Consider the following 23,687-nt stretch of genomic DNA (forward strand, 5'->3'; position numbering starts at 1 on the left):
ATTTTATTCACACTATCAATGGTGTCTCCCATTATTTCTTCCAACTTTTTAGCTTTCTTATCCATTTTCTCCTGTTTTTTCACCACTTTATCAAACATAGTCTTCATATTTTTAATATCTTCTTTTATTACTTTTAATGCTTTTAATTCATGCATTATTTGCAGCAAGGCTTTTCTTATGTCTCCAGGAAGTCTTCCACTTCCAACCTCTTCCTGCTGTTCTTCTTCTTTTCCCTCCTCATCCTCATCTGTGTTGTCTAGAGAATCTGACTCCACCGCCGATTCACTTTCAGTTTCACTTCCAATCTCAGCTGGGATTTGTAGTTTGATTTGCTCATGTTTGTGCATGCCCCTTTCTTCACGCATGCGCAGTTCCTGTTGCTCCTTCTTGGAGACTGTTGATGTAGCCGCAGTTTCCTCTTCTGCATTGCCGGAGGTAAAATGCACTTGAGTATGAGGCTCCATCATAAAGGCCGGCATTGATTCCTTTTCAACTTGTTGCTGTCTTCAAAGTAGTAGTTTTCTTCTGTTTCTGTTTAGGAGGCATATCTAAAGACAATCCTGAGTAGTTTATAAGTAAATTTTAGAAAGTATTTACTAACTTTTCTTCACTTAAACATTATTTTACTGGTTTTTTACGGGAGAGCTGGATTTCCACGTCTCGATCCTACGTCATCACATGACATCCCCTGGGGATCGATAGAGTTGATGTAGATTGGCCTTTTCCATTGAGAGTAGGGGAGATTCAAACAAGAGGACATGAGTTGAAATTTAGGGGCAAAAGTTTAGGGGTAACACAAGGGGGAACTTCTTTACTCAGAGAGTGGCAGCTGTGTGGAATGAGCTTCCAGTAGAAGTGGTAGAGGCAGGTTCGATTTTGTCATTTAAAGTAAAATTGGATAGGTATATGGACAAGAAAGGAATGGAGGGTTATGGGCTGAGTGCAGGTCAGTGGGACTGGGTGAGAGTAAGCATTCGGCATGGACTAGAAGGACTAAGATAGGGTGTTTCCATGCTGTAATTGTTATACGGTTATATGGTTATAAGTAGCATCATGTGCGGCACCTTGTCAAAGGCCTTCTGAAATTCCAAGTACACCACATCTACTGCATCTCCTTGTAATTTCCCTGTAATCTCCTTGTAAATTACCTAGCTTGTAATTTCCTCAAAGAATTGCAGTAGTTTTGTCAGGTAGCATTTTCCTTTCAGGAAACCGTACTGACTTTGGCCTATCTTGTCATGTGCCTCCAGGTACTCTGTAATCTCATCTCTAGGAATTGATTCCAGCAACTTCCCAATCACTGATGTCAGGCTAACAGGTCTATAGTTTCCTTTCTGCTGCCTCCCACCCTTCTTAAATAGAGATGTGACATTTTCAATTTTACAGTCATCTGGTAAAATGCCAGAATATATCGATTCCTGAAAGGTCATCGTTAATGCCTCCACAATCTCTCCCGCTACTTCCTTTATAATCCGAGGGTGCATTCCATCAGGTCCAGTAGATTGATCCACCCTCAGACCATTAAGTTTCCTGAGCACCTTCTCAGTTGTAATTTTCACTGCACAAACTTCTCTTTCCTGACATTCTTGAATGTCTGGTATACTGCAGACACCTTCCACTGTGAAGACTGATGCAAAGTATGTATTCAGATTCTCTGCCATCTCGGCATCTCTCATTACAATATCTCCAATGTCATTTTGTATTGGTCCTATATCTACCCTCAACTCTCTTTTACCCTTTAATCTTTTCCATCTGAATGACCTTCTTAATTTGCTTCTTCAAGTTTTTAAAGGCTCCCCAATCCTCTATCTTCCCACTAGCTCTGACTTCTTTGTATGTCCTCTCTTCTGCTTTTGCTTTGGCTCTGACTTGTCAGCCACGGTAGTGTCCTTCCTCCCTTTGAAAGTTTGGCATGCATTTTCTATCTCCTGTTGTAATTTGTAGGCCACATTGTTACAACTGTTTGGGTTTCCCCTACAACTCACATTAGGGGCTTTTCACACTCTCAGTTCCAGTTGAACCCCCTTTTCACTGGGCATCTCTAGAGACACGTCTTTTTCACCCCTTGCTGACAGCCACTGGAGTCAGTGGTGAGAAAACCACCTTTTCTTTTCAAACTCTGTGCATCTAGAGTCAGTATGACTTGACTCCCACCAAAACTGTGAATTTGGGATGTCTCAACCAAATGAACCCAATCTTTGTGAATACTGTGTAAATTCTGTCCCAAGCAATTAGCAGTTGGCAGGAAATTACAGATCACACACTGCATACAATTGTAAAGAAAGTATATTTACAAATTTCAACATTATCAAACAGTAGAAAAATAAAATAAAATGCCCATTACAGTTAACCCAGTCCAAATGTTCACATGTGTTGGAGCTCGTCTTGAAGTTCTCTTTGACTCACACTCTGGACCCAGGGTCAGGGTGAAAGTACACTCCACCTTCTGAATGTCGCTCAAACAGACGGGCTCCCCCACGGCAGCATTGGTCCTTCCTGCTTGAAGCCATTCATCTGCACAAAGCACCTTGTGCAACAGGGACAGCATCCCCAGACATCTTCCCTCTTGTCTTCTCCCAGTTTCCACCAAAAAGACCTCGACCCACACCAGTGACCGTGAAAAGACTTCTCCACCCAGTTTTCTCTAGAACCTTCTCCCATTTCCACCATCCAGATTGGCTGACACAACTTTCCTTAATTCAACAACATAGCCCCTTATCGTTAGCTCAAATCTAAACATGCTGAAAGCAGAGCAGACTCTTACAGAACTTCTAAAATGAAATACCTACAGCATTGCGGTAAAAATCTTATCCAGGGTGTTACACTTAGCTCTGTTTACAATGATTTAACACCTTTTGACCCTATGTCACCTCTTTCTAATGATTTGATTTCATTTTTTATCAATACAGCAAAGCCACCCCCTCTGCCTTCCTGCCTATCCTTTCGATACAAAGTGTACAATTGGACATTGAGTTCCCAACTATAATCTTTCAGCCATGATTCAGTGATGCCTACAACATCATACCTGCCAGTCTGTAGCTGTGCTGCAAGTTCATCTACCTTATTCCATATACTGCACACATTCAGATACAACTTCAGTCCTGTATTTTGATTTTGTTGCCATGTTCAATATTTTGATTCCTAACTTCATCTGCAGTCTTACCAACATCTGCCTCCACAACCTCTCCACTATCTGTTCTGGCACTCTGGTTCTCCTCCAACTCTAGTTTAAAACCCACCGTATAGCATTAACAAACTTTCCCACTAGGATATTAGTCCCCTCCAGTTAAGGTGCAAACCATCCCCTCTGTACAAGTCCCACCTTCCCTGGAACAGAGCCCAATGATCCAAAAATCTTATGCCCGCTCTCCTTCACCAACTCCTTAGCCATGTATTAAACTGAATAATCTTGCTGGTTCTAACCTCACTAGCATGTGGCGCAGGTAGCAATCCTGAGATCACAACCCTGGAGTCCTGCCCTTTAATGTTGCACCGAACTCCTTGAACTCTCTTTGCAGAACCTCATCACTTGTCCAACCCATGTCATTGGTAACTGATGGACCACGATTTCTGGCTGTTCACCCTCCCACTTAATAATACTGAGGATTCAGTCTGAGATCTCTTGGACCCTGGCACCCAGGAGGCAACATCCCATCCAGGAACCTGATTTGCCTGTATGGTAAAGCGTTGTGCTAACTACTGTGCTACCGTGCTGCCCTGAGTAAATATTGGGAAGACTGAAGCCATTGTCTTCAGGCTCCATAATCCTCCAGTTTCCTGAACACTCCTCTTCATAGAATCTGTCTAAAATTGAACCAGATGATTATACATCACTTGGTTCTTCGTTCACTTCAAAATGAGTTTCCAGTATGTTCTCATTGTCTGTTTTTAAAGAGCTAAAGAGACTGCAAGTACTGGAATTTGGAACATCCTAACAGAATTCAGGCAGAAAATGGTGACTCAAGCCACTTATGTGGAGGCAAATGGTAAAAGTCAATATTTTGGCTCAAGATCATATATCAAGACTGAGGGAAGAGGAAGATTGCTGGTAATATGGTAGTAAAAGGGATGGTTAGAGGTTGATAGGCAAGAGGTGGAAACAGATGGGAAGGGGTGAAGGACAGATGCAACTGGGTGAGTGAAGGGGAGGGAGGAGGGATCTGGAAATGGGATCAACACAAGAAGAAAATTGAGTGGAGAAGTGAGTGTGTGTGTGAGGGAAGAGCACTGGAGTGTGGTTACCTGAAGTGGGAAAATTTAACGCTCGTATCATTGTTTCAGATTCCATAATCTGCTGATCACCTAAGTAGAATATGAGATGATGTTCTTCCAATTTGACATTCTTCCTCTCTATGATGATGGAGGAGGCTGAGGACGGACAGAATAGTGTGAGAGTGGGAAGGAGAATTAAAATGATAAGCAAATAGAAACTGAAGATGGCTCTTGCAGTCTCCTAGTCTATCCCTGGTTTCTCCAAAGTAGAGCAGTCCACATGAGAAACACTGACTGCAGTAGACAGGCTGGAAAAGGTGCAGTCAAAGTGACTTCCAGTAAGGTGGCAGAGTGTTCCAATGAAGCGGCCCCCTGGAGCCAACCAAAGATGCATTGTACTTTTAAAAATGTGTTTCTTTGTGATTGTAAGTTTATACTGTGCTCCAAGAACAATGAGTACGTACATCAGGCCCACCACATCAGTGATCTGTTCATTTTTCTGAACGGCCGGCCGGAGTGCCAAAGAAGTCAGCGGACGAGTCAGAGTACGGGGCTGCTGGTACTCGACTGATAGAAGTGGAAGACAGCACTCGTCCGGATGCAGAGGAACTTGGTGATCGTCTGGGTGATGGGGTGCCCTGTGTGCGTCCAGGTAAATGTGGAAACTGCGCTCGTCCGGGTGACAGGGTGCCCCATGCTCGTCTGGGAGAACATGGACTCTGCGCTCCTCGGGGTGAAGGGGAGCCCTATGCTAGTGATGGTTTCAGAGTGCCCTGCACACGTCCCAGTGGAGGGGAGCCCCACGCTCGTCCCAGTGACGGTGTGCCCCACACTTGTCCGGGTGAACGTGGACCCTGCGCTCGTCCAGGTGACGGGGAGCCCCACGCTCGTCCCAGTGGAGGGGTGCCCTATGCTTGGGCTGATGGGGTGCAGTACGCTCGTCCCGGTGATGGGGATCCCCACGCTTGGCCCAGTGGAGGGGAACCCTGTGCTCGTCCTGGTGACGGGGTGCCTCACGCTCGTCTCGGTGGAGGGGAACCCTACCCTCAGCCCAGTGACAGGGTGCCCCATGCTCGTCCGGGTGAACATGGACCCTGCACTTGTCCTGGTGACGGGGAGCCCTATGCTCGTCCCGGTGGAGCGGAACCCTATGCTCGGGGTGATGGGGAGCCCTACGCTCGTCCTGGTGGAGGGGAGCCCTACGCTCGTCCCGGTGGAGGGGAGCCTTACGCTCGTCCCAGTGGAGAGGAGCCCTACGCTCGTCCCGGTGGAGGGGAGCCCTATGCTTGGGGTGATGGAATGCACTACACTCGTCCCGGTGGAGCGGAACCCTACGCTCGTCCCGGTGGAGGGGAGCCCTATGCTTGGGGTGATGGAATGCACTACACTCGTCCGGGTTGAACGGAACCCTATGCTCGTCCTGGTGGAGGGGAGCCCTACGCTCGTCCCGTTGGAGGGGAGCCCTACACTCGTCCCGGTGGAGAGGAGCCCTACGCTCGTCCCGGTGGAGGGGAGCCCTATGCTTGGGGTGATGGAATGCACTACACTCGTCCCGGTGGAGGGGAGCCCTACGCTCGAGGTGACAGGATGCACTACACTCGTCCCGGTGGAGCGGAACCCTATGCTCGTCCTGGTGGAGAGGAGCCTTATGCTTGGGGTGACGGGGTGCACTATGCTCGTCCTGGTGGAGGGGAACCCTGCACTCGTCCCGGTGGAGGGGAGCCCTACACTTAGGGTGATGGAGTGCACTACGCTCGTCCTGGTGGAGGGGAACCCTGCACTCGTCCCGGTGGAGGGGAGCCCTACACTTAGGGTGATGGAGTGCACTACGCTCGTCCTGGTGGAGGGGAACCCTGCACTCGTCCCGGTGGAGGGGAGCCCTACACTTAGGGTGATGGAGTGCACTACGCTCGTCCTGGTGGAGAGGAGCCCTAAGCTTGGGGTGATGGAGTGCACTATGCTCAACCTGGTGGAGAGGAGCCCTATGCTTGGGGTGACAGGATGCTTCAAGCAGGAAGGACCAATGCTGCCGTGGGGGAGCCCGTCTGTTTGAGCGACATTCAGAAGGTGGAGTGTACTTTCACCCTGACCCTGGGTCCAGAGTGTGAGTCAAAGAGAACTTCAAGACGAGCTCCAACACGTGAACATTTGGACAGGGTTAACTGTAATGGACATTTTATTTTATTTTATTTTTCTACTGTTTGATAATGTTGAAATTTGTAAATATACTTTCTTTACAATTGTATGCAGTGTGTGATCTGTAATTTCCGTATATTGCACACATTCAGATACAACTTCAGTCCTGTATTCACCCTTTTCGATATTGTTGCACCATGTTCAATATTTTGATTCCTAACTTCATCTGAAGTTTTACACTGTCTCCACAACATCCCGCCTATCTGTTCTGGCACTCTGTTTCTCCTCCAACTCTTGTTTAAATCCTACTGTAAAGCATTAATATCAAAGAATATATATAGTGTACAATCTGAAATTCTTGCTCTCACAGACATCCACGAAAACAGAAGAGATCCCCAAAGAATGAATGACAGTAAAATGTTAAAACTCCAAAGCTCCCTCTCCCCCTCCCATGCACAAACAGCAGCAGAGCATCAATCCCCCCCCCACTTACTTCAGCAGGAAGCCTCAGCACCCACCATCCACCAAACAAGCAATTGCAAAGCCCCAAAGAGAGACCATGATCTGCTATCCAACAAAAACTAATCTTTCCCCAGACAATCCGACACGCCACAGGCTCACTCGCTCCATAACAAGGGTCAGAGAAGTGTCACCACCTCTCTGAAGATGTGCCAACTGTTGAAAAGAAACACAGAAAATATTCCAATAATGGCATAAAACCATATTTTGTAATAACTAAGCAAGGTTTTGTACGAGAAACAAAACCAGAACATTCCACACAAACAATCTCTTCTGATTTCTTCGACTGTTCATTCCCTTCCATAGATGCTGCCTGATTCGCTGCGTTCCTCCAACCCACCTAACACCCTGTCCGCGTATTGCTCCAGATTCCACCCTCTGCACTCCCTTTTGTCTCTTCTACACAGTGTTCAATTCAACCCAATTTCTCATTACAAACGCCAACGTATACGCAGAAGGTGTATCAAGCAATGCACTCAAAATGCTGGAGGAACTCAGCAGGCCAGGCAGCATCTATGGAAAGGAGTAAATAGTCGACGTTTAGGGCCCAGATCCTTCATCAGAATATAAAACAAATCTGCTTTTGGAAACACTAGCTTATATAAACACATTAAAGCCACAATTGCGTCTCATGTCTCTGAATCATATCACATGCGATATAAACACAGATCAATACAGTTCAATTCTTCTTCAGAGTGCATTTTCAATCTTCTGTTCTATTGCTCCTCCAGCTAGTTCTGTTATGCCGAGTATTGTGGATGTGTTCCTGATCTTGTAATAGAATGATTTCTTGTTTTCCAGTTGCTTGTTGCTGAATATGAGGCGCAAATCATCCACACTCTCGACACCTTAAAAAGAGAGAAATTGAGAAAAGAGTGACCCACTGAGCAACCCTGATTAATAAATAGTTAGATTTTAAAATTAAACATACTCATGTCCAGAAATGGATCGAGAAAACTAAATTCAAAGTAAAGGAAACAATGCTGCCTCGATCAGCGAAGCTACGTGGAATATTGAGGTACCCATTCTCAACTTCCAAAACCTGGCAGGTCAGACTATCTAACCAATTTTCATCTCAGAATCCCATATGATATTTTATTCAAGTACCTGATAAAGATGGCAGTTTGGTTTTCAGCAATATTTTAAAGGTAATGATCTTCATCGCATTAAATTCAGCTTCGGACTCCGATATATCAACCATAATTCTTTCGCCTTTCAAACCAATAACGCACACTTGATAGATCTTTCCCATTTTGGTCTCAGCAGCTTCGTTTGCTGCTGTAATACCCGTGAAGGTCTATTAAAATGAACTGAATTAAGTTTCACTTGCTTTACGTAACTCTGGCTGAAGGGCTGGGCTGTTCGATGTTTTGTAAACCGACTAGGGGAATGAAGTTAGCAAGTCAATGTCAGAAGTGAGCATAACGTTGGGATATCTCTGGGAGATGTGGGCATAAAACAGGGCAAACTTTCCTGGGGGGCGTATTTTTAACAAAGCAACAAAAAGTGTCCAAATAAAATATTAAACACGAGGAAAAGGAATAATTCGAAGAAAATTGCACCAGCAAGGAAGTTAAAGAAATAAACCGCCTCCTTTTCGAGAAAGTGGTCAGAGGGTTTACATTTCACGCACTTGTTTGGCCTAACCTACAATCGTAGTTTCTGATTGACAAAAACTTTCCTGTTGTGCAGGTGCATCGAATAGGAACAACTGCGGAGGAAGGAGCCGTGATTCCATTTACAACAGATTGAAATTTGTTAAGCGACCGGACGAGATCACAGGTAAAATATACATCACACCATGATTAAAATAAAGACTGACTCCCCCAACGCCGAGTTTGGGTGGGAAAACTCACTCTAGTGCTTGTGCACAAGTTGTTGCCGTCACAGATTACGGTGCAGCTCGGAGCGGAAAGCGTACGTGCGATTCTACATGGGTCGTTGGCTGGTCGAGGTCCCAGAATGGAAAGGGATCTCCTGGTAAACCCGGACCTGGTTAGGTAGGCTTGAATACTGAGAGGTCAGTCCTAATACTCCAACGTGTTTGTGATATATTTGAACAATTTTTTTGTTTGCCACGCAAAGAAAATCGTTACCACAATTCCCCACTCCCATGTACCAACAGTAATCTTTCAACCATTTGTTTGCTAAGAACATATATAAATTTGCCTTAAAATATTCAAAAGATTTTGATGCCACTACACTTCTGTGAAGAGAATTCCAAAGACTTTGAGGAAAAAAAAGTAAATATTTTCTGTCTTTAGCGGGGAGCACTTATTTTTCAACAGTGCACCCCACCCCCACACCCATGCCAGTTCTCGAATCTCCCACAACAGAATACCCTCTACATCCTGTCAAGATCTTTCAGGATTTTTTATGTTTAAATAAAGTCCCTCTCACATGCTCCTCTAACCTCAGTACATACAAGCTATAGTCTGGTTAACTTGTCTTCAAATAACTATCTGTTAGTTCCGGGTATTAGTTCAGTGTACATTCCCTGAGATACTTCCAATGCATTTTAAGTCTTCTGATTTTTGATCCCCCTTTTAAAAGAATCAGTTTATGATCCTTCTCGTATGTGAAGTGAAAAATGATGCTTTCGCCAATCATGTTGTTCATGAACTTGAAGACGCCACGATAGCTTAGCGGTTAGCATGAGATATTACCGTATGGGGCCTCAAAGTTCCGAGTTCATTTCAGGTGCTGCCTGTCAGGAGTTTGTACGTTCTCCCCATCATGGCGTGGGTAGCCTATTGGTTAGTAGCCTAACTGGTCCTTGTAATTTTCATGGAAAGTGATATAAATGACTTTTGCAACACTTTCATGGTATGTGGATGCAAATTATTTGGTTTTATTTTAGTTTTCATCTGTCTGATTAAAATCATTCCATTGAAAAAAAAAGACCTTGGGAGCTGAAAGTCCAAGGATATATGGTGTATCAAAAAGATAGGTTAGTGGACAGAGGGGGTAGGTGGCCCTGTGTATAAGAAATAATATTAAATCATTAGAAAGGGATGACATAGGATCGGAAGGTGTAGAGTCTCTATGGGTTGAGTTAAGAAATGGCAAGGGTAAAAGGACCCAACAGCAGTTGCTTACTGGCCTCCAAACAGCAGCCAGGATGTTGATTACAAATTACAAAGGGAGTAGCAGGAAGGAGAGCAGAGCAGTAATGGCCGGAGTTTCTGCAAAATATGAGGGAAGTGCAAGACAAATATATTCCAAATAAGAAGAAATTTTCAAAGGGAAGAAGGACACTACTGTGGCTGACAAGTGAAGTCAGAGCCAAAGTAAAAGCAATCGAGAGGGCATACAAGGAAGCCAGAGCTGGTGGGAAGATAGAGGATAGGGAAGCTTCTAGAAACTTGCAGAAGGAAAGTAAGAAGGTCATTCGGAAGGAAAAGATGGATTATCAAAGGAAGCTGGTGACTAATATCAAAGAAGATACTAAAAGCTTTTTTAAATATATGTAGGGTAAAAGAGAATTGAGGGTAGATATAGGACCAGTACAAAATGACACTGGAGATATTGTAATGAGAGATGCAGAGATGGCTGAGGAACTAAATGCATATTTTGCATCAGTCTTCACAGTGGAAGACACCTGCACTATACTGGACATTCAAGAGTGTCAGGGAAATGAAGTATGTGCAGTGAAAATTACAACCGAGAAGGTGCTCAGGAAACTTAATGGTCTAAGTGTGGTTAAATCTCCAGGACCTGATGGAATGCACCCTCGGCTTCTGAAGGAAGTAGCTGGAAAGATTGCGAAGGCATTAACAATTATCTTTCAAGAATCGATAGATTCTGGCATTGTACTGGATGACTGGAAAATTGCAGATGTTACTCCGCTATTTAAGAAGGGGGGGGGGGGAGGAATTAGAAAGGAAGCTATAGACCTGTTAGCCTGACATCAGTGGTTGGGAATTTGTTGGAATCGATTGTTAGGGATGAGATTATGGAGTACCTGGAGGTACATGACAAGATAGGCCAAAGCCAGCATGGTTTCCTGAAAGGAAAATCCTGTCTGACTAACCTACTGCAATTTTTGAGGAAATTACAAGCAGGGTAGACAAAGGAGATGTGGTATACTTGGGTTTTCAGAAGGCCTTTGACAAGGATGATGCTGCCTAGCAAGATAAGATTCACATGTAATTCCAGGGAAGTTAATAGAGTGGGTGGAGCATTGGCTGGTTGGTAGAAAAGAGAGTGGGAATAAAGGGATCCTACTCTGGCTGGCTGCCGGTTACCAGTGGAGTTCCACGGGGTCGGTGTTGGGACTGCGGCTTTTTACAATGTATGCCAATGATTTGGACTATGGGATTAATGGATTTGTGAAAAATTTGCCGATGATACAAAGAAAGGTGGAGGAGAGGGTAGTGTTGAGGAAACAGAGAGCCTGCAGAGAGATTTAGATAGTTTAGGGGAACAGGCAAAGAAGTGGCAAATGAAATACAATTTTGGAAAGTGTATGGTCATCCACTTTGGTTGAAGATATAAACAGGCAGACTATTATTTAGATGGAGAGAGATTCAAAATGCAGAGATGCAAAGGGACTTGGGAGTCCTAGTGCAGGATACCCTAAAGGTTAACCTGTAGGTTGAGTCGGTGGTGAAGAAGGCGAATGCAATATTGTCATTCATTTCTAGAAATATAGAATATAAGAGCAGGGATGGGATGTATTGTGTGCAGTTTTGTGCTTCTTGTTTTAGAAAGGATATACTGACATTGGAGAGGGTTCAGAGAAGATTCACGAGATTGATTCCAGGAATGAAAGGGTTACTGTATGAGGAACATCTGGCACTCTTGGACTGTATTCCCTGGAGTTCAGGAGAATTAGGGGGGATCTCATAGAAATATTCTGAATGTAAAAAGGCCTGAAGAGATTAGAAATGGCAAAGTTATTTCCCATGGTAGGGGATTCTAATACAAGAGAGCACAACTTCAGGATTGAAGACGTCCATTTAGAACAGAGAATGGCCTACTTCTGCTCCTATATCATATGGTCTTCTATCCTTTCATTCAAACAAAATTACTTTTTACTTTAAACCCAAAAATGGCTTCAAGTATTAGGCTAACTATTGTTTACTGTTATCATCACTGGTAATTTATCTTTTTGTTATTTGTGCTTGCTGTTCTGTGGATTAGCAATCAAACATTGTTGATATTTGTTGACTTATTCTTCCCTCTTGTGTCTGTGGTATCCTGGTGTGCTACATCTTGTGTTCTTTTTCTCTGAATGTAAAATGGAAAACCTGTTGGGTTTGAAATGTCAGTTATGGCTTGCTACAAAGTTCAAAACCCTGTCCCTTTGGATTGGGTGTGGTTTCCTAACTATATGCCTCAGCCCAGGAAAAGCCCAGTCCTATATCCTACATCACGGACCTATGACACAGGACTTGCCAGGAAAGTCTGCCATATTTGATGGGAATTCAGCTATGTTGCCAAGATTTCAATGTTCTACAAATATTACTTTCAGGTAGGAGTACATCATATATCAGCTCAGACATTCCAAACTCATGTCCCAACTATCAATAGGCAATGGCCTCTTCCAGTGATGCAGATATGACCTGCTGGGTTTTGGCACACTGATTGGCAAGAGGACACAAACCAAGTGAGACCCTGGAAGGAAAGAGTGTCCCTAGGTTATTGTCAGGGGAGTTGAGTTCGGGTGAGGAGTGGGATGTTGAGATCTAGTTAGCAGATATAAAGAAAGATATTGTGTTTTCTTTCCCTAATTTTGGTAGAAATAATTTTACATGCCAGTCACTATTAATAATTTGAAAGGATTTTCAAATCATAATAACCTTAATCAAATGGTTCTTGCTTCTAATGTTTTCAGAAATATAAACACTAAATTTAAGGTGATACTGTTACATTTTTATAGAGTCATTGTCTTTGCTTAAAACCCTTGGCTACTTTAGGGAAAACACAGAAATTAGTAGATGTTTGGAATGTGCTGCCATGGAGGCGATAGAAACAGATATCAGCAGCATTCAAGAAGTATTTAAACAGACACATGAACTGGAAGAGTTTGGCAGAACGCAGACCCTATGCAAGCAGATGGGATTAGTTTAACTTGGCTTCATGGTTGGTGCAGACATGATATACCTATGAGCCTTTTCCTGTTATGTACTTTTTTATGTTCTATAACAGAAAAGAACCCAGAGCTCCTTCAAATCACCCCAGGATACACTCCAGTTAAAATGAAAATATATGTTTTGTATCCATTGGAAAATCTGTTCCTTTCTTCACTCACATTTCTGGTAGTCTCTTTACCAATCAGATCAAATTTCTTGAACCATTTTATTTTGTTTTATCTAAGCAAATACTTTTAATGAAAGCACTGTTCAAGAATTTGTTGTTTGTGTATACTTAGATCCTTAAACAAATTCTGTAGTAATTCCAACAAAATGTTCTATTGCAGGAGATGATGACCCGAATGTTTACAGAGTGGAAATGTCCTGTGGACACACTGTGGATCCCATTTCACTCACGGAATGGTGTCGGATCCGTATCAGCGAGGTGGATATCACAAACAATCCTTTCTGTTATACCTCATGCTCAATCCACTTTTTAAATGGGAATGCTTTACAATATTTGTTCAATTTCTATTCCAGGGTCATTTCAAATTCCACTGCCCTGCAGTAATAGATGGGACAGAGGAAGGATGTGGAAAGGAATGGTCCTACGTGGAGGTGCGCAGAAAAGCATTGCTCTCTGTTGAGGAACGGCAGGATTTTGAAGAGAAGCTTGCCACTCTCGCCGCTTCAAGTTACTGTGAATACAAACAGGTAAGGAGGACTGGCGTCTAACTAACTGCTAATAAATAGGGGTCAGAGTCTGAAGAAATGAGGCAGTATTGAGGGAAGTTGACAGGAAATGTTTTAAAAAGGAGCCACTATATAACAGAAATTTCAACATAATAAGCCAGGGTTCTCCCAAGGGTTTCCCAGAGACTATAACAATGAACAGGTTAACTGACCATTTTTCTGTAAAACAGAACTGAGAGATTATCTGATCAAAGGGTTTAAAATTATAAGGAGATTTGAAATGATCAATGTGGAGAAGAAATTTTCACTTGTGGAAGAATGCAATTTTAGATGCTGTAATACAGAGCTTTCAAGAAGAAATCCCATCGGGAATTCAGGAGAGACAAGAGAAGAATACATATTAACTGAGAACAATTGCAAAGAAGGTGAGGAAGGTGGATGAGTACATGAAGAAATAAAGATACACTGAGGGGCTGACATGAAATAAACTGACAAGCTTTATATGTGGAAATGAAAAAACAGTCCATAATTCGGGCTGAGACCTTTCTTTAGGATTGGAAAGGAAGGGTGAAGACACCAGAATAAAAAATGGGGGGGGGCAGTCGTGTGGAAGGAGGACTCGCTAGAAAATGATAGATGAACTCAGTTGGGTGGAAAAGGTAAAGAGCTGGAGGAGAAGAACTTTCCCATCAAACTTGCAGACAAATGGTTTTTGGACTGTTGTAGTGTAGCGGACGGACCTCTACCTTGCAGAGGCCAGGAGGCACGACCCCACTCTGGTCCATCAAAGAATTGTATCCAACACCATCACTAACCTCATCAACTCTGGAAAGCTCAAACTTCCCTTACCCCGCACTGCTCATTTCTAGCTCCCACCCAAAATCCACAAATCTGAGTGTCTGAGTCTCTTCTCACCCTGTCTCCTGTAGAAATGCTGTTCTCTTATCTCAGTTCCTTCATTTCCACTGTATTTGTTCCAGGATGAGGCTTTACTTTCCAGGACATCACAGATGTCCTCCTTCTTCAAAGAACTGTGTTTCCCTTCCTCCACCATTGATGCTACCTTCACCTGCATCTCTTCCATTTCCAGACACCCACTTCTGAACAGGGGTAGAGTTCCTCTTGGCCTCACCTATTGCTCTCCACAACTTCCACCATCTTCAGTACTACCCTAACACATCTTTACCTCCACCCCCACTCTCTGCTTTCCACAGGGATTGCTTCCTCTTTGATTCCCGTGTCCATTCTCACCTTCCCTCTGATTTCCCTCCTGGCACATATCCCGGCACACGACAAATACGTGATGTATCCTCCTCCTCATTCACGTCCCTTACCTCCATTCAGGGCCCCAAGCAGTCTGACTAGGTGTGGCAACTTCACCTGTGTCTATTGTACTCAGCGATCCCATGTTGCCTTCTCTACATTGATGAGACCCAATAGTAGTTGGGGGAACCACTTTGCTGTGCCAAAAGCAGAATTTCCCCTTGGCTGAGCATTTTAATTCCTATTCCCATTCCTGTTCTGACATGTGGTCCATGGCCTCCTCTTTTGTCTTGATGAGGCTATAGTCAGGGTGGAGGAGCAACATCTGATGTTCCTTCTGGGTAGCCTCCAACCTGATGGCATGAACATTGATTTCTCCTTCTGGTAATTTTTTCCCTCACCCTTGCCTTTCAGACCAAGGGCCATAAGATATAGGAGCAGAATTAGGCCATTCAGCCCATTGAATCTGCTCTGCCATTCCAACATGTCTGAACCCGGATCCCACTCAACCCCATCCACCTGCCTCCTCGATTTATCTTTACTTTATTGTCACCAAACAATTGATACTAGAGCGTACAATAATCTCAGCGATATTTGATTCTGCACTTCACACTCCCTGAAGTACAAATCAAAGTAAATATAATAAAAATTTAAATTATAAATCATAATTAGAAAATAGAAAAGGGAAAGTAAGGTAGTCCACGTCAGGTCCGGATATTTGGAAGGTACGGCCCAGATCCGGGTCAGGATCCATTCAGCAGTCTTATCACAGTTGGAAAGAAGCTGTTCCCAAATCTGGCCGTACGAATCTTCAAGCTCCTGAACCTTCTCCCAGAGGGAAGAGGGACAAAAAGTGTGTTGGCTGGGTGGGTCGTATCCTTGATTATACTGGCTGCACTGCTCCGACAGCGTGCAGTGTAAAGTGAGTCCAAGGATGGAAGATTGGTTTGTGTGATGTGCTGGGTTATGATCATGATCTTCTGCAGCTTCTTCCTGTCTTGGACAGGACAACTTCCATACCAGGTTGTGAAGCACCCTAGAAGAATGCTTTCTACAGTGCATCTATAAAAATTAGTGAGGGTTTTAGGGGACAGGCCAAATTTCTTCAGCTTTCTCAGGAAGTAAAGGCGCTGGTGGGCCTTCTTGGCAGTGGACTCTGCTTGGTTAGACCAAGTCAGGTCATTTGTGATATTCACTCCGAGGAACTTAAAGCTTTTGACCTGTTCCATCTGCGCGCCTCCGATGTAGATGGGGTCATGCGGTCCGCTACTCCTTCTTAAGTCAACAACCAATTCCTTTGTTTTGCTGACATTGAGGGATAGGTTATTGTCTTCGCACCATGCCACCAGGTTCTTAATTTCCTCTCTGTACTCAGACTCATCATTACCCAAGATACTGCCTACAATTGTGGTGTCATCAGCAACATATACTGAGTTCGATGGAAACTTGGCTACACAATCATGGGTGTACAGTGAGTACAGCAGGGGGCTGAGTACACAACCTTGTGCGGCACCGGTGCTCAGAGTGATTGTAGAGGAGAGCTTGTCCCCTATTTTTACAGCCTGGGTCCTGTCTGTGAGGAAGTTGAAGATCCAGCTGCAGATCTGAGTGCTAAGACCCAGGTCCGAAGCTTAGGAATCAGTTTATTTGGAATGATAGTATTAAAGGCAGAGCTGTAGTCAATGAAAAGGAGCCTTACATATGCGTCTTTATTCTCCAGGTGTTCAAAGGAGGAATGTAGTGCCAGAGAGATGGCATCTGCCATAGATCTGTTTCTCCGATAGGCGATTTGCAAAGCGTTGAGGTTGATTGGTAGGTTATGGTTGATGTGTGCCACAACCAATTGCTTGAAGCACTTCATAGCAATTGATGTCAGAGCCACAGGTCGGTAGTCATTCAGGCATGCCACCTTGCTTTTCTTCAGCACCGGGATTATCGTTGCCTTCTTAAAACATGAGGGGATCTTAGACTGAAGCAGGGAGCAGTTGAAGATGTCAGCAAACACTCCAGCTAGCCCACTTACACAGGCCCGGAGAACCCGTCCCGGGACGCCATTTGGGCCCGTTGCCTTCCTTGGATTTATCTTCAGGAAGGCTCTTCTAATGTCTTCTAGGTCCGGTTCATCCGGAGGGGGCGGGATGCTCCTCTTCTGTTTGAATCTTGCGTAAAATATGTTAAGTTCTTCAAGAAGAGAAGCACTACAGTTATTGATATTCCCAGCCTTTTCTTTGCACCCAGTGATCTCATTTAGACTCTGCCATAGTCTACTGGCATCACTCTGGTTAGCCTGGGCTTCCAACTTGGCTCGATATTGCCTCTTGCTGCCCTTAATGGTTTTCCTGAGTTCACGCCTGGATTCCATGTAGCGACTGGTATCTCTGGACCTAAAAGCCGCAGCTCTAGCCTTCAAAAGGGACTGGACCTCATAATTCATCCAAGGTTTCTGCTTAGGGAATACCCGGATTGTCTTGCGAGACACAGTCCTCTGTGCATTTCCAGATAAAGTCCGTGACAGCTGAGGCATACTCATCGAGGTTAGCTGCAGAGTCCCTGAATGCTAACCAGTCCACCGATTCAAAGCAGTCACCGAGGACCTCATCCATTTCCTCTGTCCAATGCAACACCACTTTTGACACCATGACCTCCCGCTTCAGTTTCTGTTTGTAAGCCAGGAGAAGGAGTATGGCCTGATGGTCTGATATTCCGAAGTGAGGTCGTTGGACGGAACTGTAGGCATCCTTGACTGCTGTGTAGCAGTGGTCAAGTATATTCGGGCCTTTAGTGGAGCAGGAGACATGTTAGTATATCTTTGGCAGCGCTTTTCTGAGGTTGGCCTGGTTAAAGTCCCCAGCTGTAATGAGCAAAGCCTCCGGATACCTGGTCTCACGTTCACTGATGTTGGCATACAGTGTATTCACAGCACACTCCACTTCCACCTGGGGGGGGAATGTAGACCGCTGTCAGTATTACTGAGGTGTGTTTCCGTGGCAGATAATAAGGACGACACTTCACCGACAGATGTTCCAGGTCCGGACTGCAGGAGCTTGTCAGTGCCACTGTGTCCGAGTACCACGCAGTGTTGATCAGTAGACAGACACCACCTCCCTTCATCTTGCCCGAAGACGCTGTGCGGTCCATCCGATAGATCGAAGATCCCTCTGGTCGGATGGCACAGTCGGGGGTAGCAGGGGAGAGCCAGGTCTCTGTGAAACAGAATACACAGCAGTTCTGCATCTCCCTGCGGTAGGTGAGTCTCCCTTTAAGATCATCCATCTTGTTCTCTATGGCTTGCACATTAGCTAGTAGGATGGTGGGCAGAGGGACCCTAAAGCCCCTCCGCTTCAATCTGACCAGCAGCCCAGCTCTTTTCCCACGCTTCCTCGGTAAATAGTGCATCTTTCCAGGTTTCCATCGATGCAGTGTGTTGTTGGCAGCTCTTTGAGGTTGGTGGACGCGTCCCCCGGGGATCGATTGGCGGGCATGGGCGGGGATCGATATCCTTTGATTCCCTGACTGATCAGAAGATGATCAAATTCTACCTTAAATATATGCATGGACATGACTTTCACCAGTCTGTGGCAGAACATTCCATAGATTTACTATTCTCTGATTTAAGAAATTTCTCCTTAACTCTGTCCCAAAGGGTTGCTCCTCGATTTTGAGACCCTCTAGTTCTGGATAGCCCCGCCCTAGGAATCATCCTCACTATCTAGTCCTTTCAATATTCAGTAGGTTTCAATGAGATTCTCCTGCATTGAGTACAGGCAAAAACCTGCCAAACGCTCCTCTTCTTTTAGTCCCCTCTCTGACCTCTCACCTCTCCTCACCTGCCTATCACTTACTCCTGGTGCTCACTCTTGTTTCCCTTTCTCATGGTCCACTCTTCTCTCCCATCTGATCCCTTCTTCTCCATCCCTTTACCTTTGCTACCTATCACCTTCTAGCTAGTCCTCCTTCCCTTTCCCCACCTTTTTATTCTGACATCTTCCCTTTCCTTTCCAGCCTTGAAGAAGAGTCTCGACCGGAAATGTTAATTGTTTTTTCAATTTCATAGCTTCCTGACCAGCTGAGTTCCTCCAGCATTTTGTGTGTATTGATCTGGAATTCCAGCATCTGCAGAATCTCTTATGTTTAAGCTTTATATGTGGATCATACACATCCAGGCATTGTATCACTTCTGGAGTGTTAGTTCTGTAGCATGATTCTCGCCAATAGTTCAACACAGATTTGTCAGCATTTTTTTATTGGTGCTCGTGAATGTGAAAGTCCCAGAATTACTGATTGTCAATCCCTCAGTCATGTTCTAACAATGGATTCTGCATAACTTCTGTCAGAAGGAGCTTGTGGAATTCACAGTATGTAGATTAGAAAAATAGCTCTCTGACCCTGCATCAGGTTAGACAAGATACAGGATCCATGATCTTTTCAGTGCCAACTAGAGGAGTGGTACCGCAGCAACAATCTTTTTTCTAAATGACAAAATCGAACCTGCCTCTAACACTTCTACTGGAAGCTCATTCCACAAAGCTAACATTCTCTGAATAAAGAAGTTCCCCCTCGTGTTACCCCTAAACTTTTGCCCCCTAACTTTCAACTCATGTCCTCTTGTTTGAATCTCCCTACTCTCAAAGGAAAAACCCTATCCACGTCAACTCTATCTATCCCCCTCATTATTTTAAATACCTCTATCAAGTCCCCCCTCAACCTTCTACGCTCCAAAGAATAAAGACCTAACTTGTTCAACCTTTCCCTGTAACCTAGGTGCTGAAACCCAGGTAACATTCTAGTAAATCTTCTCTGTACTCTCTCTATTTTGTTGATATCTTTCCTATAATTCAGTGACCAGAACTGTACACTATACTCCAAATTCGGCTTTACCAATGCCTTGTACAATTTTAACATTACATCCCAACTCCTATACTCAGTGCTCTGATTTATAAAGGCCAGCATACCAAAAGCTTTCTTCACCACCCTATCCACATGAGATTCCACCTTCAGGGAACTATGCACCATTATTCCTAGATCACTCTGTTCTACTGCATTCTTCAATGTCCTACCATTTACCATGCATGTCCTATTTGGATTATTCCTACCAAAATGTAGCACCTCACGCTTATCAGCATTAAACTCCATCTGCCATTGTTTAGCCCACTCTTCTAACTGGCCTAAATCTCTCTGCAAGCTTTAAAAACCTACTTCATTATCCACAATGCCACCTACCTTAGTATCATCTGCATACTTACTAATCCAATTTACCACCCCATCATCCAGATCATTAATGTATATGACAAACAACATTGGACCCAGTACAGATCCCTGAGGCACACCACTAGTCACCGGCCTCCAAACTGACAAACAGTTATCCACCACTACTCTCTGGCATCTCCCATCTAGCCACTGTTGAATACATTTTACTACTTCAATATTAATACCGAACGATTGAACCTTCCTAACTAACCGTGTACCATGGAGAGCATTCTGACAGGCTGCATCACTGTCTGGTAAAGGGGGTGGGGGGGTCACTACTGCACAGGAGCAAAAAAAACTGCAGAGGCTCGGAAATTTAGTCAGCTCCATTGTGGGTACGAGCCTACAAAGTACTCAGGACATCTTCAGGGAGCGATGTCTCAGAAAGGCAGTGTTCATTATTGAGCATCTCCAGCACCTATGGCATGTCCTTTTCTCACTGTTACCATCAGGTCAGAGGTACAGAAGCCTGAAGGCACACACTCAGTGATTCAGGAATAGTGTCTTCCCCTTTGCCATCTGATTCCTAAATGGACATTGAAACCATGAACACTACCTCTCTTTTTCAATATATATTTCTGTTTATGCATAATTTTTAATCTATTCAATATAAGTATACAGTGATTGATTTCTTTCTTTATTATTATTTTTGCTGCTTCTATGTTATGTATTGAATTGAACTGCTGCTGCTAAATTAACAAATTTCACGACACATGCCGGTGATAATAAACCTGATTCTGATTCTGAAATTATTGGTAGAATGAAAATATTACTTAATTTCCATTATTTGCATTTTACCCTCACTGGCCCGTGGCACAGACAGCAATCCACAGATTGCTATCTTGGAGGTTCTGCTTTTCAGCTTTCTACCTAGCTCCCTAAATTCTCTCTTCAGGACCACCTCCCTTTTCCTGTCTATCTTACTGGTGCCAATATGTATCAAAACTGCTTATCCTCCCCTTTAGAATGCCATGGACCCAATCTGAAATGGCCTAACCCTGGCACCCGGTATGCATTATACCATCTAGTTGTCTCAATGGTGTTCACAGGATCTCATGTCTAATGCTCTAACTATGGAATCCTCGATCAATACTGCATTCCTTTTCTCCTCCATTCTCTTCTGAGACATAGCACCAGACTCTCCTTTCCTAGGTTGTTGGAAATAAGATATATAACCTTCCTTACTTTATATTGTGGAGATCAGCAAACATGATGAACCAAGAACAGGAAGGATTTAGAGACATATGGATCAAACACAAGCAAATGAGCTTCTCCGTCTGGTATGGTGGAGTGCTGCTGCACAGGATCAAAAGAAACTGCAGGAAGTTGTGAACTTAGTCAGCTCCATTTATGAGCACTAGCCTCTGTAGCATCCAGGACATCTTAAAGGAACAATGCCTCACAAAGGTAGCATCCATCATTAAGGATCTCCATCACCCAGAACATGCCCCCATCTCATTGGTACCATCACAGAGCTTCATGAGCCTGAAGACATACACTCGATGGTTCAGGATCAGCTTCTTGCCTTCTGACATCCAATTTCTGAATGCACATTGAACCCATGAACTCTATATCACTACCTTTTTATTTTTATATTTTTCCCTATTTAACTTAACAATTTATATATACAGGTAGTCCCTGAGTTACAAATGTCCGGCTTACGGACAACTCATACTTACAAACCGAGGAAGGAGAACACCGTCCGCCATTTTAAGTCATTGCCATTGACACTGTGTTGAGTGTTTAACTTTGTATTTGGCTGAAAATTTTCTTAGTAAGATTCACACTGACCCCACCCCCGCCCTCCCCCCCGTTCCGGTCGGCTGGTGGCGCAGTGAGATCAGCACCGGGCTGGAGAACGGAGGTTTCCGTGCCGGGTTGATGTCAATCCAGTGACTCCCGGGGGGGGGGGAGGGGCAGGGATCTAGATATTGTTACTGTGATAATGATGTCATGTCTAAACTACAGCAAACTTTTATTTTGTGTGGAACATCAAAAATTATCAATACAGGAGATGCCATAACTTTAATTTTGAAGAAGCACATTTACAAGCTAAGATTACATTATTATATACAGTGTTTTATCAGAAGTGTATGCCCTTAATTACTAATTTCACCATCTGTCTTTGTTTAGTGTCCTAGGTGTGGGAGTAACGTGGAACTGAAAGATGAGACGAACGTATCAGTGATTTGTTCAGTCTGCACAGCCATCGATGGAATCCCTTTTGAATTTTGCTGGCAATGTATGAAGGAGTGGAAAGGCCCAGCTCCACGATCTGATAAATGTGATAATGAAGGATGCATTAATATCCAGCTGGAAACCTTGAAGAACTGTGACACAAAAACTTTACCTTACAGCAATATTCAAAATTGTCCAAAAATCCGTGCTTGTCCCACTTGTGGTTTGCTTATAGAACATAAAGATAAGTGCAAATATGTCGTGTGCGTCAGATGCCATCTGGAATTTTGCTTTGCCTGCCTTGATACAAAGGCAATTTGCAGTAAATCATCTGAGTATTCTCTTCATTGTGCTATACCTGTAGCCCCAAGGCAAACAAGTATTCCAGTGTGGAATCGTACTCAAGATCAGACCTCCAATCCCACTTCAGATTCCTATTCATTTGGCAGTCCAAGTCCCACTCCAAATTATATTCCAAATCCTGTTCAAAATCCCATTCAAAATCCTGTTCAGAATCCAACTTTAAATTCTAATAGCCATCCCAAGGACAAGAGTTGTACAATCCTATGACTAAAGAATCCAGATCAGAGATTGCTGAAGGTACAAAAAATGTAGAACAGTCAGTTAAACATTGTTAGAGCGTATTATGTAATTTGCTTGACCCTTTGTTCTCGTGATGGATTGTTTCATTCATTGTTCCCATGGTGATGTGATCTGAGAATCCATAAGTAGAATAAATAATTGTCATTTCATCTTCCCTAAAACATCCAGCCCTGGTTTAAAGTGGATTAATGCATTATGTGTATATAGAGTTTAAGTGCACAATAATCATGTCTCCTCATTTTTCTGCAACATTCTGTGTATGATGTGAGGAAAACATAATTGATCACATTTGAATTTACTGTGTTCTTCTGCAAGCACTTCCCGGACAACCTTCTTACTTTATTAAGTTTAAAAGTATTAACTTGTGAAGTGCATCAATATTCAAATATCCAAAAATAGGCTGGTGCATTCAGTAGTGTATCATCTTGCATGGTAATGTCATTAAAATATTTTCAACTATTTTATAATCTTTTGTAAAATAAAATTTGTGTTGAGCAGAGTTGCGCAAAAAGGAATGTGGGGCAAGTCAATTTAAATGAATAAATGGAAACAGAAACAAAAATAAATTGCTCAAATCACAAAATGTAGCCCAAACCCTCTGACATGTTACCCACTCACATCCATCAGATGTTTATTCCATAATAAATACTTGCAAGGAGTCTTTATTATTTAAATTATTCACTATTCAGAAAAAATGTTAGTTACTCACTGAGAAACACACCATCACAGGAGACGGAGAGCTTATCCTTCAGTGGTGTA

The 23,687-nt window shown here is 43.6% G+C and overlaps 2 protein-coding genes across 2 annotated transcripts in view; both read left to right on the forward strand.

Moving 5' to 3' along the window:
- Positions 1 to 8,650, forward strand: part of LOC140724583 (ubiquitin carboxyl-terminal hydrolase 47-like) — a 39,937-nt gene extending 31,287 nt beyond the window's left edge. Inside the window, exon 7 of the mRNA XM_073039011.1 lies at positions 8,560 to 8,650. Within this exon, the coding sequence (XP_072895112.1) occupies positions 8,560 to 8,572 (13 nt within the window). The 3' untranslated portion in view covers positions 8,573 to 8,650. The remainder of the gene's footprint in view (positions 1 to 8,559) is intronic.
- LOC140725427 (E3 ubiquitin-protein ligase DDB_G0292642-like) lies at positions 7,606 to 23,368 on the forward strand. Its single transcript, XM_073040870.1, has 4 exons — positions 7,606 to 8,649; positions 13,292 to 13,389; positions 13,485 to 13,658; positions 22,281 to 23,368. Exons 2-4 carry the CDS (start codon positions 13,324 to 13,326, stop codon positions 22,893 to 22,895), a joined length of 855 nt encoding a protein of 284 aa, XP_072896971.1. The 5' UTR covers positions 7,606 to 8,649; positions 13,292 to 13,323; the 3' UTR covers positions 22,896 to 23,368.
- Positions 23,369 to 23,687: the final 319 nt, after the last annotated feature.

Source organism: Hemitrygon akajei, chromosome 3, assembly GCF_048418815.1.
Source record: "Hemitrygon akajei chromosome 3, sHemAka1.3, whole genome shotgun sequence".
In the NCBI taxonomy this organism is placed as follows: Eukaryota; Metazoa; Chordata; class Chondrichthyes; order Myliobatiformes; family Dasyatidae; genus Hemitrygon; species Hemitrygon akajei.

Bases quoted from the DNA above. Each gene is read 5' to 3' on its own strand.
- LOC140725427 (XM_073040870.1), top strand. From the start codon at position 13,324: ATGTCCTGTGGACACACTGTGGATCCCATTTCACTCACGGAATGGTGT. The intron at 13,390-13,484 runs GTGGATATCACA...TTTCTATTCCAG, and splicing joins GTCGGATCCGTATCAGCGAG to GGTCATTTCAAATTCCACTG. The intron at 13,659-22,280 runs GTAAGGAGGACT...GTCTTTGTTTAG, and splicing joins GTTACTGTGAATACAAACAG to TGTCCTAGGTGTGGGAGTAA.